The following is a 13005-nucleotide window of genomic DNA, read 5'->3' as shown; positions in this document are numbered from 1 at the left end:
GAGAATGACATGTCATCACCTCATTAACTAGAAAAAGAAAAAAAATTGAAAAAAGAGAAAAATTATTTAATTTTTTCGACCAATCAAATTGCACCACCACGTCATTCCTCTCCGTCCTCTTTCACAAATTTTCTTCCCTACCCTTTCTCTCAAAAAATATATTGATGTGAAAATATATATTTTTTAAAATTTAAAAAATTTATATTTTAAATCAAACTGGTTAAACACAAAAAAAAAAAAAAAAAACTAACTGTTACACCACACACTTCTCACCAGCATAATTTAACAACATTAAACTATTAAAATTTGAAGTGAACAAAGTTTTGAAATAAGTACCTTTAAAGAACAAAGATTTTCGCCTCGGACCTGCAATCGACAGAGAAAAAAAATTAGATTTTACACGAAACCCTTGTCGATATTTTGTTTAAGAAATGGTAAACAAAACCATCTTTAGATCTATTGATTAAAGAAAAAGTAAAAGCAAAAAAAATAAAAAACACTTTAAAAAAATATTATAAACACTCATAACAGCAACTAAGCATCTATTTGTTTATCACTAGTGCAAACCATGATTAACAACAAATGGGTCCTGAGACTCCTGTCAACTGAAAGCTGTAATATACATCAAATACAATATATATTTATATTTATATATATATTGTTGAAATCTTCTACTGTTAATAAAAAAGCTGTAATATGCATCAAATACAACATATATATTACAGAAATTTGAACAGAAAGGAGATTTCTTATATTTTGGGATTCATCAGACTATTACAAAGTAGACTATATTAGAAAATAATAATTGATAAAACAATGCACTTTTGTTGGGAAAGCCAAGTTTGATAATTCGCCTTATATAATTTTTCAAAAAACTACTATTTTCTCCCTAGCACAACATTTGTTCCTAAGATACCAATGTCACGGATTCAGTTCCCACTTAGAACGCCTTAAGTTGAAGTGGGTATCATGACGGTAGGGTTACAATATTTTATCATCCGAAACCAACATGTGCTTGAAGTGGGAATCGAACTTGAAATTTTAAAAAAAAAATGTTGCCAAGTTGGCAGCTGACATGGAATTGGTGAAAAAAGGTGACTACTTACACCTTTTTCTTTTGAGATATCACCAACACCTGTATACCCCAAATTCTCCCCCCCCTCTCTCTCTTTCTTTCTCAATGCTTTTTCATAAGCTTTAGAAGAATTCCATTTCCAAATTCTGCAACTCTCACACCCATCCATAATTCCTCAAAGAACGTCCTTCTTCTTTCCTCTGTCAGAAATCATAGACAATCACACTCGTATCGCCTTTGATGATCATATAGTACTACACTAGCAATGGTAAGATATCTTATGATCAAGAGAAGTTCATACTCAATTATGCTAATCAACATGAGATTGATATATATTCTACTCTTCAATGATTCAGGGAACACCAGTAAACATCATAGTTGGGTCACATGTTTGGACTGAAGACCCTGAAGATGCTTGGATCGATGGAGAGGTTCTTGAGATCAAAGGCAATAAGGCCACAATAGTTACCACAGCTGGGAAAACTGTAAGCTATGAATTTTATGTGTAGGATAAAATTTCTAGATCCACTATGATCGATTAAGGAATCATCTAGACTTGTTTGATGAGGGTTATTTGAGATTAATTTCAAATAACCCTTCGAATCAATAAACTACTCATTATCACATCATTCAAATCATCAACCAAAATATCCTCTACTTTTTAATTACATGTTTATACTCTCAATGTCAATAACCTACATCAAATATTATTTGGAATTAACCATAGATCAAACAAGGCCTTAATGAATTTAAGGCCTTGTTTGATGTGGTTATTTGAGATTATCTTCAAATAACTCACTATCCAATCAACATTCTACTCATCAACAAATCATCAATCAAAATACTAAAATACCTTAGCTTAATAGATAATTATATATTTATATGTAATAACCTGTTTTTCAATAACTTGCATGAAAAAATGTAGTTGGGATTTAAACAAACCTGGAAAATATAGTTGAAATTGCATCCTTCATGAATGCAGATAGTTGCAGAGATTTCAAGCATTCACCCAAAAGATACAGAAGCACCGCCAGCAGGGGTCGATGACATGACAAAGTTAGCATATCTAAATGAACCAGGAGTCCTTTGTAATCTTGCTTCGCGGTTTGCTCTCAATGAGATTTACGTGAGTTTCATATTCAAAAGCAATATTATTATTCATTTACATAGAAAGGCTTCAGAAAAAAAGAAAACTAACGATTAATCATGAAATGAGTAGACATATACCGGGAATATTCTAATAGCAGTCAATCCATTCCGGAGACTACCACACTTGTATGACATCCACATGATGGAGCAATACAAAGGAGCTGCTTTTGGGGAGCTAAGTCCACATCTTTTTGCAATTGCAGATGCCTGTTTCAGGTAACCTAATAACTATGAAGATAACAATGATTGATGCCACTCATATATATACAAAATTGTAGAAAAATATAAAATGATAGAATATGACATAGTAGAAATGCCTACATCATCGGGCATTATATTATTCCATGAAGATGATTCTATTCTATCTTGTTACATCATATATAGAGACTACGAGATAATATTTTAATCTTATAATATAATATTATAATATAATTCAATATAAATATCATAAAAAAGTGGCGGGAAATGATTTAATTCAAATATGTAAGGGCAATGATTAACGAACATGGAAACCAATCCATCTTGGTAAGTGGAGAAAGTGGAGCCGGAAAAACAGAGACAACAAAAATGCTTATGAGATACCTTGCTTTCATGGGTGGCCGATCTGGCACTGAAGGAAGAACTGTTGAGCAACAGGTCTTGGAGGTGAGAAGAATTTATGACTATTTTTTTATCTTTCAACTGGATTGGAGATAAAATTCTAAAAGAAAAATATCAACTAATTTTATTTTTCAGTCCAATCCTGTATTGGAAGCATTTGGAAATGCTAAGACTGTGAAAAACAACAATTCCAGGTGAACCCTTTGATGCTTTGACCAATCATTTCCTTCTTCAAACTCTCTCTGTATATGTCTAACTGAATGAGCATTTTTTCTTGGCAGTCGGTTTGGTAAATTTGTAGAGATACAATTCGATAAGCAAGGAAAGATATCTGGAGCGGCAGTCAGAACTTATCTCCTTGAAAGATCGAGGGTTTGCCAAGTCTCAGATCCTGAGAGGAACTACCATTGTTTCTACATGCTTTGCTCAGCTCCTCCAGAAGTGAGCTTTATAACAATTTTCAAAAAAACAAGTGGCACTTATGGGCAAAAAAATTATTATATCCAACTAACACGAGATTTCTAATCAGGATGTCAAGAGATTTAAAGTGGGAGATCCAAGAAGTTTCCGCTACCTGAACCAAACTAATTGCTATGAAGTTGCCAATGTAGATGATGCAAGGGAGTATTTGGAAACCAGAAATGCTATGGACATTGTAGGGATCAATCAGGAAGAACAGGTAAATTGATCCATAAAAAAGTTTTTTTTTAAAGTGAGAATTTTTTTCATTAATCCACTTAACCGCGGAGGTCGCATTTTAGTGGAAAAAAATTGAACGTTACAAAACAAGTCACAACAGAAGTTGCCACAAGTTAATCAGTATAAAGAAGAAAAATCCGTACATAAAAAAAGATTTTAATGTGACCTGTTTTCACATTGTTGAGTTCCTACTTGTAGGATGCTATATTCCGAGTAGTGGCTGCAATACTTCATCTAGGAAATGTAGACTTTGTTAAAGGAGAAGAGAATGATTCTTCAAAGTTGAAAGATGAGAAAGCTATGTTCCATCTTAAAACAACTGCAGAGTTACTCATGTACAAAGCGTTTCCTTACAAATCATTTTTCCACAATGTATCATCAAGCATTTACTTATGAAATATTTCAACAATCCAGGTGCAATTTGAAAGTTCTTGAAGACTCTCTGTGTAAGCGTGTGATAGCAACTCCTGATGGAAACATTACAAAACCGTTAGACCCAGCCTCAGCTGCCACAAGTCGTGATGGCTTGGCAAAGACAGTATACTCTCGACTTTTTGATTGGTAAGAGAAAATGACAAGTATCTATACATGCTAATAGCTTTTTCTTTTTTTTTAACTGCTGCCACATAAATGCGCATATGCTAATGAGGAGAAGCATCTTAAATTTTCGTAACTCACCTATTAGGCCATGCCCAGGATTGTGGACAAGATAAACAATTCCATTGGTCAGGATGCAAATGCAAAAAGCATAATTGGAGTCCTTGATATCTATGGTTTTGAGAGCTTCAAGGTCAATAGGTATGAAAATATTAATCTACATTTTCTCAAAAATAATATATATATATATATATATATATATATATATATATATATATATATATATATATATTTCTGCCTGCTATGAATCAGCATAATTTCTTAAACCCAATTAAAAAAATCTTCATTTCTTCATTTTTGCAGTTTTGAGCAATTATGCATCAATCTAACAAATGAGAAACTGCAACAGCATTTCAATCAGGTACCAAAAAGGTTCAACTGTTGCAAATCCATAATCCTTGATATAAGTAGAAAAAGTTGTAGCATATTTAATGAGAAATATGAATTAACATCACGGAATAACGTAAATCTAATCGCAAGAGTAGAAAAAAACAATTCTAATCAAAAGAAGAAAAAAACAACTTTCTCAGCATGTATTCAAGATGGAGCAAGAGGAGTACACAAGAGAAGAAATCAATTGGAGTTATGTAGAATTTGTTGATAACCAAGATGTTTTGGACCTTATTGAGAAGGTAATTAGTATATATATAAATATACTTAGATTATATCACTGTATGAAGAAATTATATGGAAAAGCAATAATGTAACTCCATCCGCAGAAACCTGGGGGTATAGTAGCTCTTCTTGATGAGGCTTGGTAAGCATTCCTGACTTCTCTTATCAAGAACTCATCAGTTCACAAAATGGGTTTTTTATTTCTCATTCTTGCAGTATGTTTCCTAAATCAAATCATGAGACATTTTCACAAAAGATGTACCAGACTTATAAGGGACACAAACGCTTTAGCAAGCCAAAACTCTCCCGAACAGATTTCACAATTAACCACTATGCTGGAGATGTAAGTATAATTTGAAACTGGGTTCCTAATCATCCAAAACTTATGAAAAAATACTAACCACTTTATATGCTTCATCTTTCTTTTTGAAGGTTACATACCAATCTGATCAGTTCCTAGACAAGAATAAGGATTATGTTGTAGCAGAACATCAAGCTTTATTGAATGCCTCGACATGCACATTCGTTGCAAATCTCTTTCCTCCATCCCAGGAGGAAACATCAAAACAATCTAAGTTCTCTTCCATTGGAACCCGATTCAAGGTGAAAAGTTTGTTTGCAGTCATGTTACGATCTTGTGGTATTCTATAACTAAGCCTTTGTTTTGCCAAAATCAGCAACAACTGCAATCTCTAATGGAAACGCTCAGCACAACAGAACCACATTACATCAGGTGTGTGAAGCCCAACACAGTACTGAAACCTGGAATTTTTGAGAACTACAATGTTCTGAATCAGTTGAGATGTGGGGTAAGTTCAGTTGTGATAAAGCTTGCTAGAAAATTATAGACCAGGGTCTACAAGCAGGAAGGCTTGTACTAATATAATATCTTTCCACATTTTGTTTTGTCAGGGTGTATTAGAAGCAATCAGGATAAGTTGTGCAGGATATCCAACCAAAAGAACATTTGACGAGTTCATTGACCGTTTTGGAATGTTAGTTCCAGATGTTTTAGATGGGTATGAGACTGTATTACCTATTCATCTATACTCCTTTTGTGCTAACCACTATTTAGATAGTAACAGATTTAATCTAAACACTGCAGAACTGATGAGAAATCAGCATGCATGGCCATCTGTGATAGGATGGGATTAAAGGGATATCAGGTATGATGTCAGAAGTACATGCAAAGCATATTTAACACCGACTTACCCAATATTTTATTCTAACTTACTTTAGCTATTAAAAAGATCTTTTTGGACCTTACAACTCTATATTTCAGATTGGGAAAACCAAAGTATTTCTTAGAGCTGGACAGATGGCTGAGCTGGATGCTCGCAGAACTGAAGTGTTAGCTAAAGCAGCGAGACTTATCCAAAGACAAATCCGTACCTATCTCACAAGAAAAGAGTTTATCACCATACGAAAAGCTGCCATAAATATGCAAAAGCTTGCAAGAGGTAGTCAATTTGTCTGGGAAATTAGATATGCAAAAACCATATTTCCGTGATCTTATGATTCCACCAATTTCCTGATTAAGTTTATACCACTTTCAAAAAACCTAGATGATCTAATACAAATATTAGCATTTTATGGGATAGATATAATATGTGTTATCTTTGGACAGCACAACTTGCACGAAAGTTATACGAGTATATGAGAAGGGAAGCTGCTTCAATATGTGTCCAGAAGCAAGCACGAGCTCATGCAGTAAGGAAATCTTATACAAATATACAGGCATCAGCAATAGTTATTCAAACTGGACTGCGAGCTATGGCAGCTAAGAATGAATTCAGGCACAGACAACGAAACAAGGCTTCCACCAAAATTCAGGTAATAGACTGTCTTAAACAGAGAATAGTATATGAACAATTAAAGGCCAAGAAATTGTCTAGTATCAGTAATAACTCATAGGCAGCACTAATACTTCTTTATTTATCTTGTTTAAAGACACAATGGAGAGGAAACCATGCACTTTCTGCCTATAAGCAACAGAAGAAAGCGACACTTATACTACAATGTCTCTGGAGATCAAAGGTTGCAAGAAGGGAACTTAGAAAGCTGAAAATGGTGAATCATCTTTTTCTTATTACCATCCACTAAATAACTAGAACCAGTCACCAATGTTAAGAACAAAAAGACATCCTTATGATATCCATGTAAGAAAACTAAGTCCGTCATATGGAAATTTATATCCTGCAGGCTGCAAGAGAAACTGGGGCACTGCAAGAAGCAAAGGACAAGTTGGAGAAGCGTGTTGAAGAGCTCACATGGAGAGTAGATTTTGAGAAACACTTGAGAGTAAGTTCTTTACTCACATTTCCAGCTATCTGAAAGAAAGGCTGAAAGCTTAGTGTCAGAATTCTTAATACAAAATGCAACACCAGAACAGTCAAACAGAAAAATATTAATAATTTGGGTTGATAACCTTAGCCTCTCCAATGTCAAACATAGTTGTATATTATTGGCATCGTTTCCACTTAGTATAAATCCTTTAGCTAGGTACTGAACTCTTACACACAGAATCCATCGTTTCTAACCAAGAAATGAACAAAACTAGATTATTATGTTTGTAATATGCTAGAAACAAATGTTTTGAATGCACAAAAGGATTACAACAGCTAAATTCATCTCACTGATTAAATGTAAATTTGTTGTAGATCGATCTTGAAGAAGCAAAAGGACAAGAAATTGCAAAATTGCAGAGTGCTTTGAATGAAAGGCAAGCACAGCTAGATGAAGCTCATGCAGCAATTATCCATGAGAAGGAAGCAGCAAGAATAGCTATTGAACAGGCCCCACCTGTCATAAAAGAAGTACCAGTTGTAGACAATAGCAAGCTGGAGGAATTGACTCTCCAGAACAGTGAAAAGGAGGTAAGGCAGAAATTCAACGTACCTCATATATCTATGAAAATGATGTGTCCATCAAACAAAAAATGTGGACAACTCTTCATTATACAGACTAATGAAATAGTCACACAAAAGATAGAATTTTCAGAGCAAGGTATCACCAAAAACAATATGAAATATAGGAGCAATAAGGAGATATGGAGGACTAACTCATTGAGTAAATTAACTACTTCTAAGATATAATCAATAAGAAGCTAACAATACATGGAGATGAAATACAGCTCTTATTAAGCATGGCACTCCATATCCTTTGTTATTTGCACCATCAAGTCTTACTTCCATGCGTACTATATATAGCATACAGTTTCTTGGACATCGACCAGACTTTCCATCATTACATTATCGATTTGTGCAGGATGAAATAAAAGAACTCAAGAGGAGGGTTGAGGAGTTTGAGCAAAAATATTTAGAAGTTGAGAATGAAAACAAAACAAGACTAAAGGAAGCCGAAGATTCAGCAGCAAGGCTGTCGCAACTTCAAGAGACCATCGAGAGGTATAACAAAATTAACTAATAATTAATGCATTCCTATTAACGGTTTTGAGTTATTTTGTATTTTATGTGAACTTTCAGATTGGAACTAAACTTGTCAAACCTTGAGTCTGAGAACCAAGTTCTGAGGCAGCAAGTTTTGGCTGCACCCTCAAATGAAGACATTTCTGAAGATCTCACTATGTAAGATATGCAAGAAAAATAATATTTTCTTGAAAAAGAAAACAAAAACTGTATTTTCCTATCTGGAATAAACTCACCCTTAATTAAACAACTTAACTAGCCAAACTGACATTTTCTTATGTCAGCCTCAAAAATAAAATCAGCGAATTGGAGTCAGAAAATAAGTTGCTTCACAGCCAGAAGATTGTCATAGAGCCTGTTTCTGTTTTGGAAAAGATGCAGCAACAAGCTAAGGTAAAAAATTGTATAAATATACTGCTAAAATTGGAAAATGATAAATCATGGATCATTGGACCTATATGTAATGCAGTGCGTTGAGAATGGACATTCAACTTTGGAGGAACCACATGAACCAACTAAAACAATACAAGAAAGAACAAAGGTATAACCAACTTCCTTCAGTAATCAGAGAGGATATGCAATAAGATAAAGTGCTGAGAAATCATTTCATCTGTTATACAAAATTGCAAATGATAAACCATGGATTATTTATTGGACCTAAATGTAATGCAGTGCGTTGAGAATGGACATTCAACTTTGGAGGAACCACATGAACCAACTAAAACAATACAAGAAAGAACAAAGGTATAACCAACTTCCTTCAGTAATCAGAGAGGATATGCAATAAGATAAAGTGCTGAGAAATCATTTCATCTGTTATACAAAATTGCAAATGATAAACCATGGAATATTTATTGGACCTAAATGTAATGCAGTGCGTTGAGAATGGGCATTCAACTTTGGAGGAACTACATGAACCAACTAAAACAATACAAGAAAGAACAAAGGCATAACCAGCTTCCTTCAGTAATTAGAGAGGATATGCAATACAATAAAGTGCTGAGAAATCATTTCATTTGTTATGCAGGAATCGGAGCCAAAAGCACTACCGCTAAGTAAACAAAGATCCCTGACAGACAGGCAGCAGGTAAGTGGTTGGAAACTGGGAATCTTTTAGTATATAGGGCCTTGTTCGGTTTGGGTTATTTGTGTTTACCACCATCCAATCATTCGTCCCCTCATCAAACACATCATTCAAATCATCAAAAAAAATATTATCTCTTTCTTTACCCCTAATGTATTTTTCTCCCAAATAATCCCATTTTCATTAACCATCACAAACAAGGTTATTTGAAAATAAACCACTAGTTATCCAAATAACCCAAGTTCAAACAAGGACTAGGAGTCTAGGACAAAATGAAATCCTAATATTCCAGGATTTCTATAAGCATGTCTCGAGTTATTCATGCTGTGTACAATTTATATTCTTTCCTACAACCAGGAGAACCATGATGCACTAATCAAATGCCTCATGGAGGACAAGCAGTTTGACCAAGGAAGATCTGTTGCAGCCTGCGCAGTTTACAAGGCATTGCTTCAATGGAGATCATTTGAAGCTGAGAAGACAACAATATTTGATAGGATTATTCACACAATACGATCATCCATGGAGGTAAGAGCAGAGCCTACTACAGTCCAACGGAATAAAATTAAGACACTATGTTTTGGAGCTCTAGTAAGCTGAATAACATAATATTTTCTCAATGCAACTGCAGAGTGAGGATAACATTAAGGATCAGGCATACTGGTTGTCAACATCTACTACTCTTTTAGCTTTTATACAAGGCACTATCAAGGCAAGCACAGTGAATTCAAGTTCACAACGAAATCGAACATCACCCACTACCTTGTTTGCTAGAATGGCACAGGTAAGCTCTTTCAGAAAGACATGATAGCAATATAATGAGGAACAATTGTAATTTTAAGTGAAAAATGTTAGGGTCTCCGATCATCCTCAAGCATGGGGATCTCAAGCGGGTACAGTGGGATGGAGGGTAAGCCAAATGCACGATCAAGAATTGAAGCCAAATACCCAGCTTTACTCTTCAAGCAACACCTTACAGCGTGTGTTGAGAAGATATATGGCATGATTAGGGATAACTTGAAAAGAGAGATTACTCCATTCTTAAACCTATGCATTCAGGTAATGATCTCATACAAGTAGGCATAGAAAGTTCAGCAGTTTGCAGTGTTAATATAGTCAAAACATACTTAGGCACTGTGGAATAATCAGATATTTGAGATGGTAAGAGTTAGTGGGGTTGGTTACATGTTAGTGGTAACCATCTACTACCTTCTTATTCTTTTTTATAAATGTATCTCTAGAATTTCAATTCTTCAATCTCAATGAGCTCATTTGGAGAAACACGTTTTTCATCTAGGTCTGGGTCTAGTTTTGGATGAGAAAACATCAATAAATTTATGAATATAGGTCTAATCAAGTTATATCTCAAAATGTTATCTAATCTAAATAAACATGAGAACTAGATACTTAGACAAAAAAAGTGTTTCAAAAGAAATTTATCGGTGATTTCTCGTCCAAACCCAAACTATACCAAAAAGTGTTTCCATATGGGTCTCTCTAATCTCTCTAATATTATCTAAACTCACTTGGTACCAGAGCTTTAGACTATCAATCTTTATCTTCTTCATGCGTTGCAATCTAGCATTTCCTTCAATAAGACCATATGGTCGTCTTTCTCTTTGCCGCCAAGCTTCAATAGCTTCTAGTTTAACAGTCACCGTTGTGACAAAACTGACCAAACCATCCAAAAACAGACTGAAGCACATGTTAATTGCAAACCAAACCTACCAGTTTGGTTGGGAAATTTTAATTGCAAAAATCCTACGGTTTTACCAAACGGACGAATCTGTATTTGCTTAGACAATTTAATAAAGAATAGCATGTTAGACTAGTGGTAAAGTTTCTCTCTACATCGAAAAGTTATAGCATTGCCTTTATGCTCCAGGTGTTTTCTATGAACTATCTAGGTACAGGGCAAAGGTTAATTTAACTATCTAGATGCGTCAATTCATTCATACGAATATACTAAAAATTCAGTCTCAATACTCTCTAGTTTATATGATATTATCTAAAACTCACAGGCACCAAGAACCACAAGGGCCAGATCAATTAGGGGATCATCTAAAACCATCCATTCAAACATACTGGCAAAGCAGCAGGCATCAAGCATACACTGGCAAAGTATTGTTAACAACTTGGACAATATGCTAAATATTCTTTCACAAAACCATGTAAGAATTGATGTATTCATTTTTTTTGTTCCAAGTTTGTGCTTAAGTAACCATTCTGCGGTTGATTGATGATTACTTTGTGCTCAGGTTCCTTCTATAGTTATAAGGAAGATGTTTGCCCAAGTCTTTTCATTCATAAATGTCCAGCTTTTTAATAGGTATATGCAGCTTCTTCCAATCTCAAACTCCATTACTCACGAACAAATTAGAGAAGAATATAAAATATATGTTGTGAAGTAAACATATGACTAGCAAAATTATTGCATTACAGTCTATTGCTTCGCCGAGAGTGCTGTTCATTCAGCAACGGAGAGTACGTGAAGGCTGGCTTGCAAGAACTTGACCAATGGTGCACTAAAGCTACAGAAGAGGTAACAGAACAAAAAAAAACTTAAATTGAAGACTATATATTACATGTAAGGTTCAAGTTGAAGCAAAATATCTTCTATATTGAATGCAGCTTGCTGGATCGTCATGGAACGAACTTCAACATTTACGACAAGCTGTTGGATTTCTGGTAAGATTCTCAAACTGAACCTAACAATCTAATCCAGTAGACATATCAAATATCAAGCCCTCCTACATCCTATATTGACTAAACATGCTTCTTTCATGCAGATATTGCACCAAAAGACTCAAAAATCACTGGAAGATATAACAAATGACCTTTGTCCGGTAGCTAATTAGTTCATGGCAAAAAAATCCTCACAAAAGATCTGCATATATGTGATTATGTTCCTTTGACTTTGTCTGCAGATCTTGAGCATTCCTCAAATCTATCGCATTGGAACAATGTTTTGGGATGACAAATATGGAAGTCATGGACTATCATCTGAGGTATATTCCATTTCTTTCTATCGATATCTAGACCTATTCAATATGTTTTCATTCTGTTGTTATGCAGGTCATTGGCAAACTGAGAGCACTAACGGCGGAAGATTCAATCAACGTTCCTAACAACAGTTTCTTACTAGACGTGGATTCAAGGTAAACATCACAAGATAGGAAACGAGTAATGATTACTAGAGTTTTCACTAACAAAGTGATAATTTATGACAGCGTACCGTTTTCCATGGAAGAAATATACAGATCCTTCATCAGCATCAATATTACAAACGTCGAACCACCGATTCTTCTCCGGCAGAAATCCGACTTCCATTTTCTTCTTCAAACAACAGATTGAGAGCTCGATTAAGCAAGATGAACACCGTAGAGAGTGAATCGCTTGAGAGCGAAAATGATCAGTTTTTGCATAAACAGTTTTGCTCATAGTTTTTAGTATTAAATTATTAATTAATTCTTTTCTTTTTATGGGTTGTTTTTTATTTACTTACATTTTTTTTATTCATATATACTTAAATGGCTTTTGAGGTTGAGCTGTGAGTGACAGTGAGTGAGTGAGTGTATTCTTTATTTATTTTTTATCCATAACAAATATATATTATGATAGTTTGGAATAAGGAGTGAGGATATATTTGATTTTGTGTATTATAATATATATCCACACAAAAATATGATTTTGTGTAT

General features: G+C 34.4%; 1 protein-coding gene and 2 long non-coding RNA genes across 7 annotated transcripts; 1 reads left to right on the top strand and 2 right to left on the bottom strand.

The window, feature by feature from the left end:
* Positions 1-258: 258 nt before the first annotated feature.
* LOC124941847 lies at positions 259-4392 on the bottom strand. Its single transcript, XR_007099646.1, has 4 exons — positions 4202-4392; positions 3690-3990; positions 2018-2431; positions 259-366 (listed from the first exon to the last, which is right to left on the bottom strand). It is a non-coding gene; the product is annotated as an uncharacterized LOC124941847 (long non-coding RNA).
* Positions 1208-12955, top strand: LOC124941846 (myosin-12). Of its 4 annotated transcripts, XM_047482206.1 has the most exons (42): positions 1208-1343; positions 1432-1560; positions 2058-2201; positions 2295-2440; positions 2713-2869; positions 2960-3018; positions 3106-3265; positions 3354-3503; positions 3722-3858; positions 3938-4084; positions 4220-4321; positions 4484-4541; positions 4711-4812; positions 4900-4937; positions 5012-5138; positions 5228-5398; positions 5473-5604; positions 5708-5814; positions 5901-5961; positions 6078-6255; positions 6423-6628; positions 6746-6865; positions 6998-7096; positions 7456-7671; positions 8063-8202; positions 8281-8382; positions 8508-8616; positions 8693-8764; positions 8896-8967; positions 9099-9170; positions 9251-9310; positions 9665-9835; positions 9939-10091; positions 10163-10366; positions 11329-11478; positions 11566-11636; positions 11750-11849; positions 11939-11995; positions 12097-12153; positions 12235-12315; positions 12383-12465; positions 12538-12955. In XM_047482206.1, exons 1-42 carry the CDS (start codon positions 1341-1343, stop codon positions 12659-12661), a joined length of 4827 nt encoding a protein of 1608 aa, XP_047338162.1. In that variant the 5' UTR covers positions 1208-1340; the 3' UTR covers positions 12662-12955. The 4 variants fall into 4 exon arrangements, with proteins under 4 accessions (XP_047338162.1, XP_047338163.1, XP_047338164.1 ...); XM_047482207.1 differs by lacking the exon at positions 8896-8967; XM_047482208.1 differs by lacking the exon at positions 9099-9170.
* On the bottom strand, positions 6624-12659 carry LOC124941848. 2 transcript variants are annotated; one of them, XR_007099647.1, is made up of 3 exons: positions 12543-12659; positions 7224-7330; positions 6624-7137 (listed from the first exon to the last, which is right to left on the bottom strand). It is a non-coding gene; the product is annotated as an uncharacterized LOC124941848 (long non-coding RNA). The 2 variants fall into 2 exon arrangements; XR_007099648.1 differs by having other exon boundaries at positions 6624-7125.
* Positions 12956-13005: the final 50 nt, after the last annotated feature.

Source organism: Impatiens glandulifera, chromosome 6, assembly GCF_907164915.1.
Source record: "Impatiens glandulifera chromosome 6, dImpGla2.1, whole genome shotgun sequence".
Classification (NCBI taxonomy): domain Eukaryota; kingdom Viridiplantae; phylum Streptophyta; class Magnoliopsida; order Ericales; family Balsaminaceae; genus Impatiens; species Impatiens glandulifera.
The sequence above is the reverse complement of the archived record's forward strand: the minus strand, read 5'-3'. Positions and strand labels throughout refer to the sequence as shown.